An 18105-nucleotide genomic window follows, 5' to 3' on the forward strand; every position below is an offset into this window, starting at 1 on the left:
TCCACTTTATCTCTTTGTAACAGTGCGTGAAATGCGATACGCAAACGAAAATTGTGCTGAAATCTCATGGAAAAACTGGGAATAATGAAGAGACCGATTTACACTTTGAAGAAAACAATATGAGGAGCTCTTTAAAGCAATAAACTCAATATGCAAATTTTGGCAACCCTTCGACGACAATTCCCTGGACGCCTCATTTCCAAATTTCGGCAATATCCAATGGCTATCCAGATCCGCGGATCTAACCCCACCAGACTACTTCCTGTGGGATTAACTAAAGGACAAATGCAATATAACAATGAATACCTGAAATGGAAGAGTAACTGTGGAAGTATCGAATCAACGCGCGCAGATTTTGTTTTGTGGCCATGAACGCCATTCGTAAAGATGGGGATTCCCGTCAAGAAAAAGCTGCGTTTTTGGAATTTGCGAGGTGTAATCCAGTGGTTGCAGTTCAACGAGTGTATCAACGAAGATTTGGAGGTGACGGTCTTTCTCACAACATTCAGTACAATCAGATCCAGACAACGGGATATCTCGTAGAAGGAAGAGTGACGGACGACTTGACTTTTATCCGATGGCATCCGATGGCCTCCGATGTCCCCGGACTTCATTTCCTATGATTTACTTTTGTGGGGATATGTAAAAGATCGTGTACGTGCCAACGCTAACTGCCAGCATACCTGAGTTGAGACGCTGGATTGTTGCAGCGGAACAGTCGATTACACCAGACTTGCTAACCTGAGTTGGGAAGAAATGTACTACTGGCTGGATGTATATCATGTTATAAATGACTCACAAATTGGAAACTTGTAATTTGTATTACGATAACTTGACGACTTACTCTTCCATTTCAGATATGGTTCATTATTATATTGTTTACCGCCGAGAAAATACACAAGTTTGAAACTTCGATACTTAATACTTATGATTAAAGGACGGAAAGATGTGCGTTATGCCTTAAGTTCAGTGTCAACGGACTATACTGTTGTCATTTACTCACGTAAACAACGGCAAGAGAGTACAGTCTGGTAATGAAAACCCCATCACTCCATTCAATCGATCTATAAGTACTGGAATGAAGTTATAATATAGTTATTATGATTTAAAAACTTACCTCAAATGTTAACTGCCACCGCATGATGATTAAAGAATGCATTATACTCAACCACAATATACATCCGTAAATTATCGAAAGAGAAAGTTCGACGTCTCTCACTCAAACAGTTTTTCAACATCGAAAAGCTACTTTTCGTGACACAAGTTGTTAGAGGTGCAAATGAAAAAAGCGCCATAGTATCGTCGTTTTTCCCTCCACTCAAAATGTTACACAGAACTGTATAACCGATATTATTTCTTTTGCAGAATTTGTGGTATTTTTCTTTCTCCTTTTCACCTATAAAATGTGGATTATCAAGTTTCTTGAACGGAATATTTGCAGAAATCATCATATTACATAAATCCACATTAAATTCAGATCGTGTATGTTTTTAATTATTTGATGTCGAAGACCTTTGTTTTCGGTATGTTTCTTGCTGTTACAATGCCGCTCTATGCAATACTTCCTATGTATTTTAATTTTACATTTGCACACGGCACAGAAAATATTTTCCTCTTGCGGGATCAAAATATCTCTTCCGTATTTATTTCTTAGACTGTTTAATTCCAAATCCTTCGACTTAGATATTTTAAATCACTTTTACACAACACTAGCACCTGCACAAAGGCATTAAACAATATTGTAAACACCTGGCTTTCTTTCCCATACGACTAGAAGTTGACACTGAAGATCATTTGTTGGTTCCTAATTGTACTGCCATCCTCTCGTAGTGCATTTATGTTATTGCGCTTGTACCTGTGTCGTCATCCATACTTCAGACCAAACTAACCTGTATCGCGTGGTAACGCACATTTTTCCGCCCTCTACTTATGATGTTTAATTAATATTTTAAATGCCTATTTTAGTAAATAACAAAGAAGTACTACAAGTGACTACAATATAAGAAGTGCTATGTCATGGACATTTTTCCAAATAAATTACAGACATCTACTTAAATCACGTGTCCTCAGAGGGTTTTTAGCTGTCATGCTCACTGATGGATTCGAGTTCACAGTTTTAAACCTGGCAAAAAGCGGTGAAATCCTAAGCACGACTTCTTTCTGGAGGGAGGCAAGTGTGGTAAATTATGGCATGTAAAAGAATCCTGTCCCTGGCAGAGGGCTTCGGGCAAAATTCATTGGTTATTTGTCACCCAAGACGCCGATCTTTTCCGTTTATGCTTGAGGATATATACAAAACCTCAGTCTGAGAAAAATGCATTTCGTATCAAGTCTCCATAAGGGAGCCAGGATAAAAACAATGATTTAATCACGTTGAAGTATGGAAGTAAAGTGTCAGAAAAGTGATATTTTACAAGGAGGGTAGGAAAAAATATTAGCCTTACGTGCTATTGAAACTCTAAACTTCCAACTCAAATGTGTCTGCCTTTCGATTAGTACAACTTAGTAGTGCAAGAAAGTATTTTGAAAATAAAATACTTACAGAATAATTATGGTTATTCCAGAAAGTATGACGCCGAAACCAATACGCTTGCAGGGATCCCGTCGCTTCTCGAAGGGTTGCATCCGTGCACCACAGCGCCCAGAACATCTGCAGCAGCAGAATACGAATCCCACGCAAGGCATAAGAACAACAAAGAGTAAACCAACAGCCACAACTGCCACAACCCCGGCGTAGTGTGTCAGTAGCGTCTGCCACTCTGTCTGCAGATCTGCCATTCTGAGGGAGCCGTCATCTTGTACTGCTACAAAACCTGCAAACAGAAAACACAAATAGTTTATTATACTGAGTTATTATAGACTAATTAAATATGAAGGAACACTGAGTAAGGCTCTGAAAATGATTTGTGAAGAGCAAGCATACAATCTTATTTTTGTTCTTCTTTCTCGTCCTATGATGTATTACAGTGTTCCGCAACCTTTTTTACTCACGGCACACTCTAGACAGGCCTAGACTCAACACGGCACACAAAAATGTTAAGCCCCTCAAAAATATATGATGTGACTCTCTTAATATAATTACGTAATGTACTCAGATTTACTACTACTACTACTATTATTATTATTATTATTATTATTATTATTATTATTATTATTATAAAACAGATATCGACTCTTGCATTTATTAACAATTTATGAACTTTAATTCACTGTAGAAAGTACACATTTCTATTACCAATATTAAAGTAAATAACTCTACTCGTAATTTCAATGTGATATGTACTTGAACCTGCTTAGCTGCACACAGGTAACTGATCCGCGGCAAAATTGTTGACAGTGTAAGCCTAATTTCTTCATCGATGGATTTGAGTCTCTCCCTCTTTAATGTTTTCATTTCACTTAACGTCGAGAAGTCCTGTTCACACGTATATGTAGTTGAAAGTGACAATAACATATTCACTTTTACTACTTCGTGTATCACAATTTTCAGAGGAGATGCAAAGATTTAGCAACAATGGTTTCGCGGTGAATGAGACAATGGTCGCTCCGTATATTAGGATATACTTCACGTACATTAGCCACGAATTGTTTCACAGAAGCGGCTCCATCTGTAAAACGCTAAATCAATCCTCCCATGTTAATTCATTAAGGACCACAAATTCATTATTGTACGAAATATTTCTTCACCGGTTGCTCGCTCGAGCACTTCTTTGCACAAAAAATGCAATTATAGCCCCATCAATGTACCGAATGTAGGAAAGAAGTTGTGCGTGACCGCTAATACCGGTGGACTCGTCGATCTGAAGTCAGAACTTCTGACTCCTCTTTATTTTCTCCTTCATAATATCTTGGATATCATTGGCCATATCACCAACTCGGCTGCTAATTGTGTCAGCAGAGACAGGAATTTAATTTTAATTTAATATTAATTAATTTTGTTAATTTCTTACAATAATAGTTAAAAGTTCGCGTCACACCTTTCAACTTGTGGAGGCACACCGGTTGCGGAACACTACCAGCGGTCAACAGCACAGTGCATCCTCGGGCTAGCGTCTCTTACCCGCGGATTAGACACTGCACTAGCGTGCATCCGTGGCTGTTGCCGAGTATGCTTCCTCCCTCTCCCGTCTCCACGACGGTGCATATTCAGATACACTTCTTAGAAGAAGAAGAAGAAGAAGAAGAAGAAGAAGAAGTAAAGTAATAGGTCCTATTATCCTTAAGATGTGTAAATTTCATGTCTATTCTAATATCACCGTCCAACCCGGTCAAGGAATGCCTTTCAGAAGTTTACTTACTCTTTTTAAGAAATAACTCGGTGAAACTTCCAGTCTTTAAACTGTTCCGAAGTAAATAATCACAGAATCAAAACAAAGGGCCACTATTCGTATACACTACCATGTTCCACAACAGGCCTACGCTAGTATATAAAACCATTATACAGAGTGTCTCAGAAATAAACTGACAAAAGTTTCTGAAATGTAGTTCAATTTAAAAAGAAAGCACAAAAACAAATGGTTTCAATCTGCTAACCCAAACGGTGCTTGAGATATAAAATAAACATGATTTGTGATTAGTATGTTGGTGTACATCATACCGTTCAAAGGTACTGGACATTTATTTACTACCTGGCATCGAATCGTTCGACTAACTAGCCGTATGGAATCCGAGAATAGCTCTCCATATACTGCCTATTCACTCTGAATTTACATAATTTTATCTATGAAAAAAAAAATGGAAATCATTTGGACGAAAAGAAACAAAACACCGGAAATACCTTTCCTACAAACAAACATATAGATTCCCTTCTTTAAGTCTTTCAGAGATTGTTTACCTTTCATTATTGGGACTAGGTTTTAACAAATTCACAGAATGATAACTTGAAAAACATTTAAAATAGGACAGTTGGATTTTCTCTGGCATATTTCTTTACTCTGTAACTACTAGCACAATTAATTTATCGGTGTATTTTTGGAACACTATGTATAAAATTCGTTCCTTCGTGGATAACCTGATGTCAGAATTTTTAGTACAGAATTCCTATAAAGTAAATACGCGTGTTTTACTGTAAAACTATACTCTCATATGGCGTACATCAATTAATAAGGATCAAAAGCTGAGCAGTAATAAAGAGCGCGCACCATATTTTTGTTATATAGTTATTCAAATAGAGTAGACCAAGGTAACTGTAAACAGGGGGTAATTGTAAACTAATGCTGTGAGAAATACAAAACTGTCAATATAAAAATTTTAATTCGGGGAATATATAAATTAACATGTTGGCTAATCTATAAAGCAATTTGGCGGCAAATAGGAGTAACTGCTTAGTTGTGAACGAATGTTTTGTAAGAGTCTACAAGAAAAAGTTGAGAAAGAATTTTGCTTCACTTTCACTTTTGGCATTTTAAGTAAACGTTCAGTGTCATTTTTTAAGAATATGTTATTTTTATGAGTAATGTATAATAGTTAACATTTATTACAATGGTTTTGAGATCTCCCATAACCTCAGTTTATTAAATTGTAACGTGTTTACATTTGCCTCATAGTTTTAATTGTTTGGGGATAATTGTAAACATGTTTTACTGTGATTACATTTCGTACTTTTCAGTAATCAAAATGCCAAGAAATTATATTAGAAAGAACCACACTGTAGAGGATTTAGAGAGGGTTGTTACAGATGTGAAAAATAGTAACTACAGTTATCGTGAAGCTCAGGAGAGGTAGTGACTTCCTATATCGTCATATATCATAGGTTAAAGGGACGAAATGTACCAGTGACCAAAATTGGAGTTGGAAGAAGTACAGCCCTTTCTTCTGATACAGAACATAAAATGGTCAGTGTCTGATAACCCGTTGCGAAAGCTGGTGTTTACAATTACCCCCTATCAAAGGGGTAAATGTAAACTAGCAATTAGAAGATGAAAAAAGTCAACCTTATTATTTTCAACCCATTTTCAGAGAAAAGAAAGATCTAAAAGTAACACAACGTTTCTTTGTCATGTTTACCGTTACTGAGGTTGTGTAATGTTGAAATATATTTGAAGTCGGTGAAAAGTGTTTACTGTTACCCTGGTCTACCCTATAACAGCATTAATTTATACTATTAAAAAGCCACCTTCTGTTAAAACCCCTGAAACAGCTGAGGATTCTTTACCCACTGATTTATAGCCGTCAACTACCAAAAATTCTTTATCCTTCAATTCACGTGAATTGTGTTACACAAGGTGAAAGGTTTTATCGATAAAAAGCTACCATTTTTAGTAGAACTGTTTCCATGAAATATAGGCCTACGTGTATATATCCCTTTAAGCGATCACTCCTCTAACGACTGGTTTTCTTAAAGAACTTTTGGTGGCCATAAACGTTTCACTGTATACAGTTCCATCAACATCCATGCACTGCATGTCAATTGTTCAGTAGGAACAGATGGTCTTGAATATCGTGATCCCGAACTTTACAACTTTTTAGCGATTCGTTAGTGATTTTTTATTTTATCTGTGCAACATATTGGAGAAGATACATCTTTTAATATAATCTTATGGCTTTATACCGTAAACATAAACGAGTTACATCATCAGAAATCAAAATTAGATTGCTGTTTGGCTAATTTCTGTATAGTGCAGTGGCAAATTGTTAAGTGCTTAGCCTAAATCCAGAAGATATTGTGGCAATAGTTTTTAATATAACAAGAGGAAACATGTATAATTAATTATATTTACGAGTAACTATATGTTTAATATTCAACTGTCATGACTGTTTATTTTCCATAGCGATAGTTCATCTTTTCCATGAGTTAATCTGTATGGTTAATTTACAGTAGGCCTTTATGCAATTTTTTATACTGAAAATGATATAAAGTACGTACATCTTCAACTTGTAAAATGATAAATAACGATGCTGATCAAAATCCTAATATAGTTCATGGCAGTAACAGTAAAACAACATCTCCATGCTTCCACTGTGGAAAGCACCATATTATAATTAAAACCCACATTAGCAGAGCACATCCACAACACGGTGTAGTATATACAGTCACGAAGCTCAATACGTAGGGAATATGCATCCAATGACAGCTAAATTTCAGTTGCTAGCAACTAGGATCGCTACTATCGCACAATCTATTGTTCCTAGTACTCTTAGTTGCTAACCGCTTGGAGCATTGTATCGCAAGAAATGCAAAAAATCACCTCAAGATTCGTGACTGTATGTACTAGACTAGGGGTTCTCAACCTTTTGAAGATTGTGAGTACCACCCACACTTAAAACTAAGAGAGCGAGCACCATGAAATAGAATATGTTCTTATTAGATTTATATGAATATATAAATTAAATAAATAAACAAATACAATTTTAAAACACTCATACAGGGTAATGATATTCCTTGAACTTGAATGTTACTCAGAATTTTAGTGATGTCCAAGGAGAAGTCACTTGTAGCTACACGTAAATAGTCCTGCAGATGTGAATTAGGTAGTTAATTGTGGTCATGCTTTGTTCTTGAGGTATTTCATAAGCCAGAAAGTTTTTTACGCTTAGGTAGTTTGTTCCAAACATAGACTTTTTTTTAAGAAAAACATTCCGCAATATTTGGAGAATGTTTGAATCTTCTATTCCTTTGAGGCTCTAAATTTTTCCTTTCAAAAATATTTCAGCGCTAAAAAGGACTGGATATTTATTTACTGAAGTTCCTCACGAGCAGTCTTATTATTCTCTTGAATAATCTCGATTTTTCTGATTAATTCCACATCGAATTAAACGGGGTTATACACCACGAGAAATACGAGAAGGCCTATTAGGTCTATAAGATGATATAATGGATGGATAAGAACAATATTTGATCCGCCTCGTACAAGAAAGTTTCAATTGAAAGACTCCAGGAGCATTCGTACTCGAAAACACTTTTTTACTCGCATAACGAGAGCACCAAATGTCATTAAAAGAGCACTATGGTGCTCGCGAGCACCAGGTTGAGAACGCCAATACTATATAGACTGTGATCCACAAGCTCACAAGAATCTTGCAAACCGACGCCATCCACACAACTAACATTAATATAGGGAAATCAATCAGCTTCCGAGTCACACTAAACAGATATGACAACAATGCTTCACAAAATACTTATCTTCAGAATCAAGTGCATAGTCCCTTAGATACGTACAAAGAAGGCCTAATTTTTTGGAATAAATACTTTCTTAAAGATTTAAGTGATGATGGTTTTGATAGAGCCGTAGAAAACTTTGCAAAGTTCTTATCTGCATCTATCTACCTCCTACCCCGTCCGAAGCACGCTGCAACCAAGTATTTTGAAGCTAGGAAAACTAAAAGAAATGATAAGATACAGAGATCTTATCAGGAACATTCGAATCCCCAGCGAGCATCTAAAAGGGACAAGGAAAAACGAAAAAATAAGTATAAGCACGAAGAAATTCAGTTCCTATACCACAATCAACGAAGGAAGGCTATTAGTGAAGTCTTAAATGATGACTCTATAGTTTGTATATGTCATAGAGGACTTCGATGCACATTTCATATCTGTCTTTTCCAACTCCAAATGATTGTACACGTGAAACATATGAGTGTAAACTTACAGATGCCCAGAAATAAGAACTAAATGAAACATTCGAGAACCGTATAACTAAACAGGAAATCACAGATGCTGCGAAGAAAATGGCCGTCGATACAGCCCCTGGTCCTGACAAAGTCCTTATGAGAACTATTAAGACGATTTGGCATTACACATAATCTCTAATATTGCAACAAGAATGTTTCGAAATTCCTTAGTACCTAGTTTATTTAAAAGGGCTCGAACAATAATTTTATATAAGTACGGTGATGAAATGTCTAATTGGCGTCCCATAACGCTCTGCTCCGTTTTAAGGCGTATTACTGAACGAGCACTAGACTTTAAATTGAGATCATACATATCCTTCTCAGAGCATCAAAGAGGTTTTACCAGATCACCAGGATGTTTAATAAATAGGCCTACTTCTCTTCTTAGTTCCGTATTACAGTCAGCCAAAGTAAAAAAAAATGTCACAATATAGTGTTCTTGGATATAAAAAAGGCTTTCGATAATATCGGTCACGCTCATTTACGAAAATCTTTATCATCCACTGCATCCCCGGTAAAACTAAAAGAGTTAATAGTACTCTCCTTGAAGACAACACGACTCAGGTGAACATAAACCGCACAAAAACCAGACCAATAAAAATTTCTAAAGGTGTGTTACCATGATCACCAACACTATATCCACTGACCATATTCTACATGGGATATGGGAATAGGAAGTAAAACTACAGAAACTGAAATCCCAAACATATCATTTGATAAACTCAATCAGTACTTTGCTTCACCACCCATCTCACAACCTGATAAACAACAAAAACTTGACACCATGAATACTCTCTTAGCTATTCCTCTTCCTGCTCACGAAAAGTTTTTCTTCTCTAATATTACAGATACTGAAGTTAGGCAGGCTCTTAAAAACACTAGATCTACAGCGCAAGGCTCAGACAACATAAACATTGTTTTCATTAATAAATTACTCGATATCGTGCTTCCTGTGATAACACATATTTTTAATTCTTTCATCATTACTTCTACCGACCCAAATCTTTGGAAAACGGCTTTAGTGCGTCCAATACCTAAAGTATACACACCTGCATCTCCTAAAGACTATAGGCCAATCTGCATTCTTCCCGTTCTATCAAAGGCTCTTGAACGTATTCTCCATAAGCAATTAAGCAAATATCTGATTGAATTTAATATTATCGACCCCTTCCAATTTGGATTCAGAAGCGGGCATAGCACTTCCACTGCTCTATTGAATTTAACTGAAGATATACGAGAGGCTATGGATAAACGATAGCAACAATATTAATTTTATTGGATTATAGCAAAGCATTTGACTCTGTTGACATGGATCTACTACTAACTAAACTTCGAATGTTAATTTTTTCTGACAGCGTTATCACCTGGTTGCACTCCTACCTCACTGACCGCCAGCAGCGTGTTGTCTTTAATAATCGGTTCTCCTCCTGACAGACAGAAGAGTCAGGATTTCCCCAGAATTCGGTATTGGGTCCGCTGCTTTTCTGTCTCTATATTAACGATATCGCCAAGTCATTTAAATATTGCAGATATATTTATGCAGATGACGTTCAATTATACATTTCCGCCAGTCCTGATAGACTAAGTGACTGTATTAATAGACTCAATAAAGATCTCGAATCCGTTTCATCTTGGTCTCAACAATTCGGACTTAACTTAAATACATATAAATCACAGGCTATCTTATTTTCGAATAAAAGATTAATCCCCGATATTAATAAGCTGAACCTTCCTCCTGTAACTCTGAATAAAGCGATCATTCCATTCAGTTCAACTGAAAAAACCTGAGAGTTCATTTTGAATCTAACCTTACCTGGGACACGCATATCAAACACACATGCAAGAAAGTATTTTCCACTCTCCACTCATTAAAAAGATACCACTACCCAGCTCAGGGTGGATTCATCCCAGAAACTGGAACGTGTTCATAATGCGTGTGTTCGTTTCATTTGTAATGTCCACTACTACGATCACATTTCGCCTTCTTTCAATAAATTATTGTGGCTCAGGTTAAATGAGAGGAGAAAGTTACATCCCCTTTCTCTCTTATACCGAATTTTGCACACCTCTGCTCCCTCTTACTTATTTGTTCAATTCTACAGTCTTTCTCGGTATCATAACTTTAATACTCGGTCACAATATGATAACACGCTAGAAATACCACGCACACATCATCTCTTTATTCTTCATCTTTCACTGTTGCTACTTCTCGTCACTGGAATTCTCTGCCGCCTGAGGTCAAGGGCTGCCGAACTTTAATTTCTTGTAAATGTAAATTAGAAAAATATCTTATGATGAGTTGCCAGATCTAACGCGTTGCAAATATTTCATGGAATATATTCCACTATATTTTTTTTGTTTCTTATTTTTATTGTGTAATCATGTAAATCGTGTTTATTTATCACTTAACACCAATATGTATCCCACTGTGTTGTTTTTTATTATTAATATATTTTTGTGTACATTTTATTCAATTGTCGGTTTCTGGTTTAATTGTGTAAATCCTACTTAATTGTAATCTAATACTAATATGTATACTAATGTATTTATTTTTATTTTTACTTTGTACATTTTTTATTGAATTCTCGGCTTCAGTTTTTATGTGATTCATATTTGATTCTAACATTATTATGTATTCCACTATGTTTATTTTTATTTTATGAGGTAAATTTTAATGTAACTACCTCTTTTGATCTCATTATGTACCTAAATGGTATCAGTATGTAATTACGTAATTCCGATCCAGTTGTATGTTCAACTATGTAAGCAAGTTTTAATCCTGGTTGAGTGTAAGAGAAGGCCTTACGGCCTTAACTCTGCCAGATTAAATAAAGCCATTATCATTATTATTATTATTATTATTATTATTATTATTATTATTATTATTATTATTATTATTATTATAAGAATTAAGTGAAACAGAGATAGCGAATGCATATGGGTAAACTTAGTTAACGGATTAACTCGATTAACAGCCCTAGGGTTCGCGGATGACACCTTTATAATCGGAAAAGACCAAGATTCGGCTGTCGAATTGACAAAAATGGCTCTTCAAAGATTTGAAGAAATCGAATGGATATTGATTTAGGGAAATCCGTAGCCATCACTATTGAACATGATAAATTGTCCGGATTTAACCTCGAAATTCTAAAAGACTTCCAAATTAAATACATTCCAGAACAAGAATGTATCAAGTACTTGGGTCTCAACTTTGCCAATGTAATGATATTTGACTCTCGAAAAATGATTTCAAAATTATAAAATAAATTGGATCTACTTTCTTCTTCACCTTGGTTACATTCAGATCAGAAACTTGAAATCCTCAACTCTTCAATCTGTCCGATATTAATGTACCACTTTTTCTCAATTCCTCTCGAAAAAAATTCAAATTGGTTTCCTACAAGACGCAGATAAAATGATTAAAACAATACTGAAAGAAATAGATACTATGTTTAGCTATAGATACTCCAGATTCAATAGTTTAATCTGACAGTAAATATAAAGGCCTTGGTCTATTTAGAACTACATGGGAGACAGTCCAACAAATTAACAGTTGTCAACTTTTGATGAGATCAGATAAAATCAACCCACGCCCGAGCGCAACTCCGGATCGGCAGGCAAACGCCTCAGCCGACTGAGTTATGCCGGTGGCTAACATGGATTTTAAATGCACCTCGAGTACTTTATATTGCTAACACAGGAGATTCAGAGAGTGAACTGAAAACTAACCTCGTAAAGTTACCTCTAGGTAACAATTTGATCTCCCCAGACACCATTAAGACTTAAAAGAGGTATAATTGATTCAAAGAAACTCAGGAAAATTTTGTACTTTGAAGAATTTAATAAATGGTGTCAATTGCCACAAAAAAGTAAAGAGGTCAGCTTATATTAAGACTTCACTCCCATAAACAGCTAGGTCAGACATCATACAAGGTTTTCTAGCTCCGAGTGGAGAGATGTGCTGAAGATAACCGGTAATGTTGCTCCTGTACGCGCTGTTCCAGGCAGAACTCAAGACAATAACCACTGTAGGCGATGCCTAGTGCTGCTCATCGGAGTGACTACTACCGCGGAGGAATCGGAGATTACGAATAAAGCTCTCCACCGGTGATCTCCGGTACTATCGTAGGTGGAACAGGAAACATACGGAGGGATGCGGTGGTTCGGAACGAAGCGAAGTTGGAGGACGTAGAGCTCAAGGACGACCGGCGCGTACGGACTGAGGGTAGTTGTGAGTGGAATAAAATGGCACCAAATCGTATATCCGTCGCATGGAAATTCTTTAATTTAGCTGAAGATAATAATAAAGTCGCACGCTGTAAACTTAGTCGGCGGATTTACTCTAAGGGTGGCGGTACTTCGAAGCGATCGCACAAACGCGAACTTGAAGAAAGTAAGTAAGTAAATTTAACTGTTCAAAACACTTTTGAACTCTTTTAAAAAGCGTGTTTACTTTGATTTATGTATAAAAGTTCTAATAAACAATTTCGTGGTTTTGTGTGCAGAGTAACATTGCGAATGAAAAACTGAAAAGCAGAAGAATTTCAGCAAAAAAGGACACTCTAAGATTGATCCAGCATATTGTTACGAGATGAAACTCCAAACGTCAGTGATGACCCGCTTACTTGAAATGAAATATGAGCTGGTGGTTGTGTTGCCAGAAAAGCCAAACGCTTCTAGGACGCTAACAAGCCCGTATTTGGAAATCTCTATGGCGTGGACCAGGTTAGATAGATTCTCTGAGTAGGTCTAAATTTTAAAATGTAGGTATCTAAGTGTTTAGGCTAACATTAAGAACCGCGGTTGTGGTACTCATACTTGCTGTCAAAAATAAATTATTACCATTGAGACATACATTGACGGTTAATTAGTGATATCATCGTTTTCGTAGTTTTAAAATTACGCAAAACATTTGATACGATTTTTAAAACTGCTTTAGTACTATTGTTCCAAAGGTCCACAATCTACAAAAAAAGTCTTGAAATTTCTATAAAACGTAACTTTCGAGGCAATAAAAATCATACTTATATGGAATATTTAAAAGGCAACTTGAGTTATTAGATTTAAATATTGAGTTTCATTCTGAAACTAAAGAAACGTGTGGTAATAATATAATTACGATTATCCTTAAGTTGATATCCGCTTATATTTTTTATGGCAGAGGAAGAGTGACGCGTTTTAGAAGAGACAGTTCAAATACTGACACCCTTTAACACAATGATCACAATCCAGTCTGGTAAAGAATCTCAGTAAATTATTTTGGACAGTAAACTTTAACCCATTCACACCACACGTTTCTTTTGTTCCATTCTGAAACTCCCTTAATATATTTTACGTTAAACTAAACCGATTAGAATAACAATTGACAAAAACTATTTGTGAATAAACGAGTGTTTCCAGGAAAATTATAAATGTTTACATTAGCTACTGAAAAGCTTTACTTCTGCGTTAGTTTTCAGTTAATTTTAATGTTATTAATTTAATCAATGACATAAAACTAATACGCCTTTCCATATATACTACGAATTTCAAAACTAAAAAAAAAAATCTGTCAGCTGATATAGTAGGCCCTACTTCAAGCAAAACAAGAAAAAAAGAAGAGCCGAAAAAAGAGAGAGGGGTAAATAAAAAAGAGAAAATAAACAACAAAAAATTACACACTTATTTTGAAAGTTACGCGGACGTCAGCGGACTCCAAACCTGATCCGATTAAAGGAATGCTCAGCGGAAAATGCATGTCTGCGCCGTAGCACATATATAACCTGCGCGGCATCAATCGGAGGTAACCGGAGGTCTCCGATTGAAAGCGCAAAAACAACCGCTCCGGAGAAAAACCTAATCATAAGCAGCACTAGCGATGCCACAGTGAGGTAGAAACTTTGGCTCATGTCTTGGATTCATGCCTATTTGACGAAACTCTTCGTAACAGCAGGCATCACAAGATCAGGTCTGCAATCGTAACATGTCTTAAGTCCAATGACTACACTACCTATGAAGAAGTCCATGGAATAGCGGATACCGAAAGTCTTCGGTGTATTGATATTATAACATTCAAACCTGGAGAGACAGAAGGTTATATTCCGGATCCGACCATCAGATTCGAGACGCATCATAATGAACACAAGGAGGTTCCTTAATCTAGAGAAAAGGGCAATTTATGAACCAACTATCCCTTATTACAAAACATTATGTAAATTCAGGGATATAGAGGGACCATAACAAAACAATTCGTGTCATTGTCATAAATTTGGAGTCCCAACAACAACATTAAAAAAGATGTCTATGATAGTTTTGAAGGGTTCTCTGCAGATTTTACGGCGACACTTGTACTTCAATTCAAATTACAGTTGAATTTTCTCATTAAATTTTATTTTTGTATGTAAATTTTCATTATTGTAAAACATTATCTATTGTAAATTTCAGTTTATTGTAAACAAATTCCTTGTAAGACATTTTTAATGTCACATCTTAAATGTTACTGTTTAACATTCTTTGTCTTTGGCAATCTCACCAAGTTCAGGAAGATTATTATTATTATTATTATTATTATTATTATTATTATTATTATTATTATTATTATTATTATTATTATTATTATTATGGAAAGACAGCAAGGATATGAATGGAAGTTGTTACCTCTTTCTGGTAAGACAGCTTTTAAACTACATAAATCATTCAGGAACAATAGCATGGTATTAACAGCGATGAGTGACACAGGCAGGAAATCTTGCCTCGTTGAAATGTCGAAGGATGTTAAGGATCAAATTCTGTCTTTTCTTTTAAAAGTTACGAGCTAACCTACAAATAGAGGGGACCGATTTTGATTACTGCTTCTAATCGGCTGCAAGACTAATGTCCTTGTTGAGTTATTGGTAGAGAAAGTTGCGATCTGCCTCCAGTTAATGTGCATGTCTTCCGTCGATTCTAGTGCTTATGTTGGAGACTGCTAACGAAGACATTCCGAGTGAGGCTACTAACGAAGAGATTCCGAGTTTGAGACACGTTTATTCTACATTTAGAATGAGCACTGTAATATATTTATGGACGTGTTCTAGTATGTTTAAAATAGCAGCGGAAGACAGATATTGCTTCTCTGCCTAATTCAGAGCCTTAACTGTAACATAACAATACACTCTATACATTTAAAGGCAAGTTTCTCTAATTCCGAGAAAGGAGAGTCACCGAATCCCATGTTCATAGAAGTATATGTGTTACTAGAGAGCGCCACCTCCGTAGATCAGATGATAGCGCATTTGTCAACTGCTCCGAAACTGCGCGCGGGTGTGGGTTCGATTCCCACTTGGGCTGATTACCTGACTGAGTTTCTCTGAAGTTTTCCTCAACTGTAAGGAGATTGTCAGGTAATCCATAGCGAACCCTACGCCTCATTTCACCAAATACCATCTCACTATTATCAATTCCATCGACGCTAAATAATATATTTGTTGATACAGCGTCGTTAAATAATGGACTAAAAAGTCACTACTAGAGAGCGGTTACTTTCCAGTTGATTTCATTATAAAATAAAAATGTGTGTGTATGACACATTTTCACATAGCACTAATGGTTACTTACCTAATTTCCAATACGCAAATAGTAGTCTAATCGCTCACAGTAAGGAACTTCATTAAGAAAATAAGCAATACTTACTTTGCGCTATTGTCTTAAATATATGAAATAAATTAGTCACAATTCTGAGCGTAGAAAAAGAAAATAAAAATTAAACGGGTCTCGAACTAGGGTCACTTTCGTTACCAGTCTCACATCTTTGCTAGTGCCTCTATATACTAAGAACAAGAATGGAAAGTAGGAGGTGCAAACCGTAAGTTTTACTCCAATACATCGGTCACCTTTGAAGTTGAATAATTAGGTTTTGCTTTCTACTTCATTTTGTAAAAACAACTTCATTCGATAAAGTCGGTGTCCGTATTACGTATCTGAAAGGAAGTTAATTCAGAACTCGCCAAGAAGCTTGAAGATTTTAATTTTCACAATTCATTTGATATTCAAGTTTTCATTATTTTCTTGTATATATTTAAATACCATCTATTGAGAGACTTATGTGTAACATACCGAACTTCTTCAGAATTCTGAAGGCCCATAACAGTTCTGAAGAAGGCCCCTAACAGGGCGAAACATGTTAACCAGGTACGATAGAATTTAACACGAGAGAGACATATAATACATATTCCGAAGTGATATAATGTTAAAAGTTGTGTAATCAAGATGTATATTCTTCTAATGTTTAAGGGCCGTATTCACAGACATTCTTAGCGCGGGCTTTCGGCGGATGATCAGCGAACTAACGTTTTTCGTATTCATAAACCAGTGTTAGCTATATGATATGATATGAATCCTGTTTAGCACGCTCGTAGCGCGGGCTAGCGAAATGTCTATGAATAGCACCCTTAAAGTTAATTGGTTGAGTCACTGGCTGAGAAGAAACTGCCTACTGAAGGACGCACTGGAAGGAATGGTGAACGGGAGAAGTGTTCGTGGCAGAATAAGATACTAGATGATAGACGACATAAATATAATATTGATCATATGCAGAGACAAAGAGGATGACAGAAAATATGAAAGATTGGATAAATCTGGGTTTGCAGTGAAATACCTGCTCTTGGGCAGAACAGAACTATGAGTGAATGAAATGAATGAATATAAATGTTGTCTCGTTTATAGTGATTTAATTTTCAGATAAGTCTATTTCTGTGATCTGTTATGTCGCTTCGTTTTCTTATATTGTAATTTATGTACAATTACAAATAATGTGTTCTGATATTCTAATAATACATTATTATTATTATTATTATTATTATTATTATTATTATTATTATTATTATTATTATTATTAAAATCGTTGCTAAGTACGTTTGTATAAATAATATTTCCCTGTATGACTGTTTATAGACCTAAGAGAAATATTACGTTTCTACACCCGAGAGACAATCAAGGCTGGTTCACAATAAGCCGGGAACGGAAACGACAACGAGAACGAAAACGGCAATTTTAAAATAAATGTATTTAACATTATTGCCGTTTCCGTTCCCGGGTCATTGTGAACCAGTCTTAATGCAATGTATTCTGACCTACATAATATTTACGTTTGTCCTTCAGGCGAACGTTTAATTTTTTTTCATTGCTAGGTTTGTATTACAAATGCCCCATCTAAATGACACAATGTGTGTATGAGGGGAGAGGACTACCTTGCCAGCTGTTTTGTAAACACTGTATTATTCTGTGTGTACTTATGGAATGGAATGGAATTTACAGGAGAGGGAGGCACTATGGCCCAACACTGCGACCTGTTAAGATCTATTGCGCTTATTCTCAAGCTAGGCGCATTTCCAAACTCACACCGGTTGACTACACAAGGTTCGCTGCGTACCTAGGTTTCGAGCAGCAAACCCTCCCTTCGTCTCTAGGCCAGCCTCCTCCGTGCGTCGCCAGCTGGCGATCGGGGATTGCTATGAAATGATGATGGAATAATGTAGA

The 18105-nt window shown here is 36.0% G+C and overlaps 1 protein-coding gene across 8 annotated transcripts in view; it reads right to left on the reverse strand.

Moving 5' to 3' along the window:
• The window catches only part of promL (prominin-like), a 407308-nt gene that overhangs the window by 127857 nt on the left and 261346 nt on the right, over nt 1-18105 (reverse strand). For all 8 annotated transcript variants that reach the window (XM_069841337.1, XM_069841339.1, XM_069841342.1 and 5 more), the window contains exon 3: nt 2543-2813. In XM_069841337.1, the coding sequence (XP_069697438.1) occupies nt 2543-2813 (271 nt within the window). The remainder of the gene's footprint in view (nt 1-2542; nt 2814-18105) is intronic.

Source organism: Periplaneta americana, chromosome 12, assembly GCF_040183065.1.
Source record: "Periplaneta americana isolate PAMFEO1 chromosome 12, P.americana_PAMFEO1_priV1, whole genome shotgun sequence".
NCBI classification, from domain to species: Eukaryota; Metazoa; Arthropoda; class Insecta; order Blattodea; family Blattidae; genus Periplaneta; species Periplaneta americana.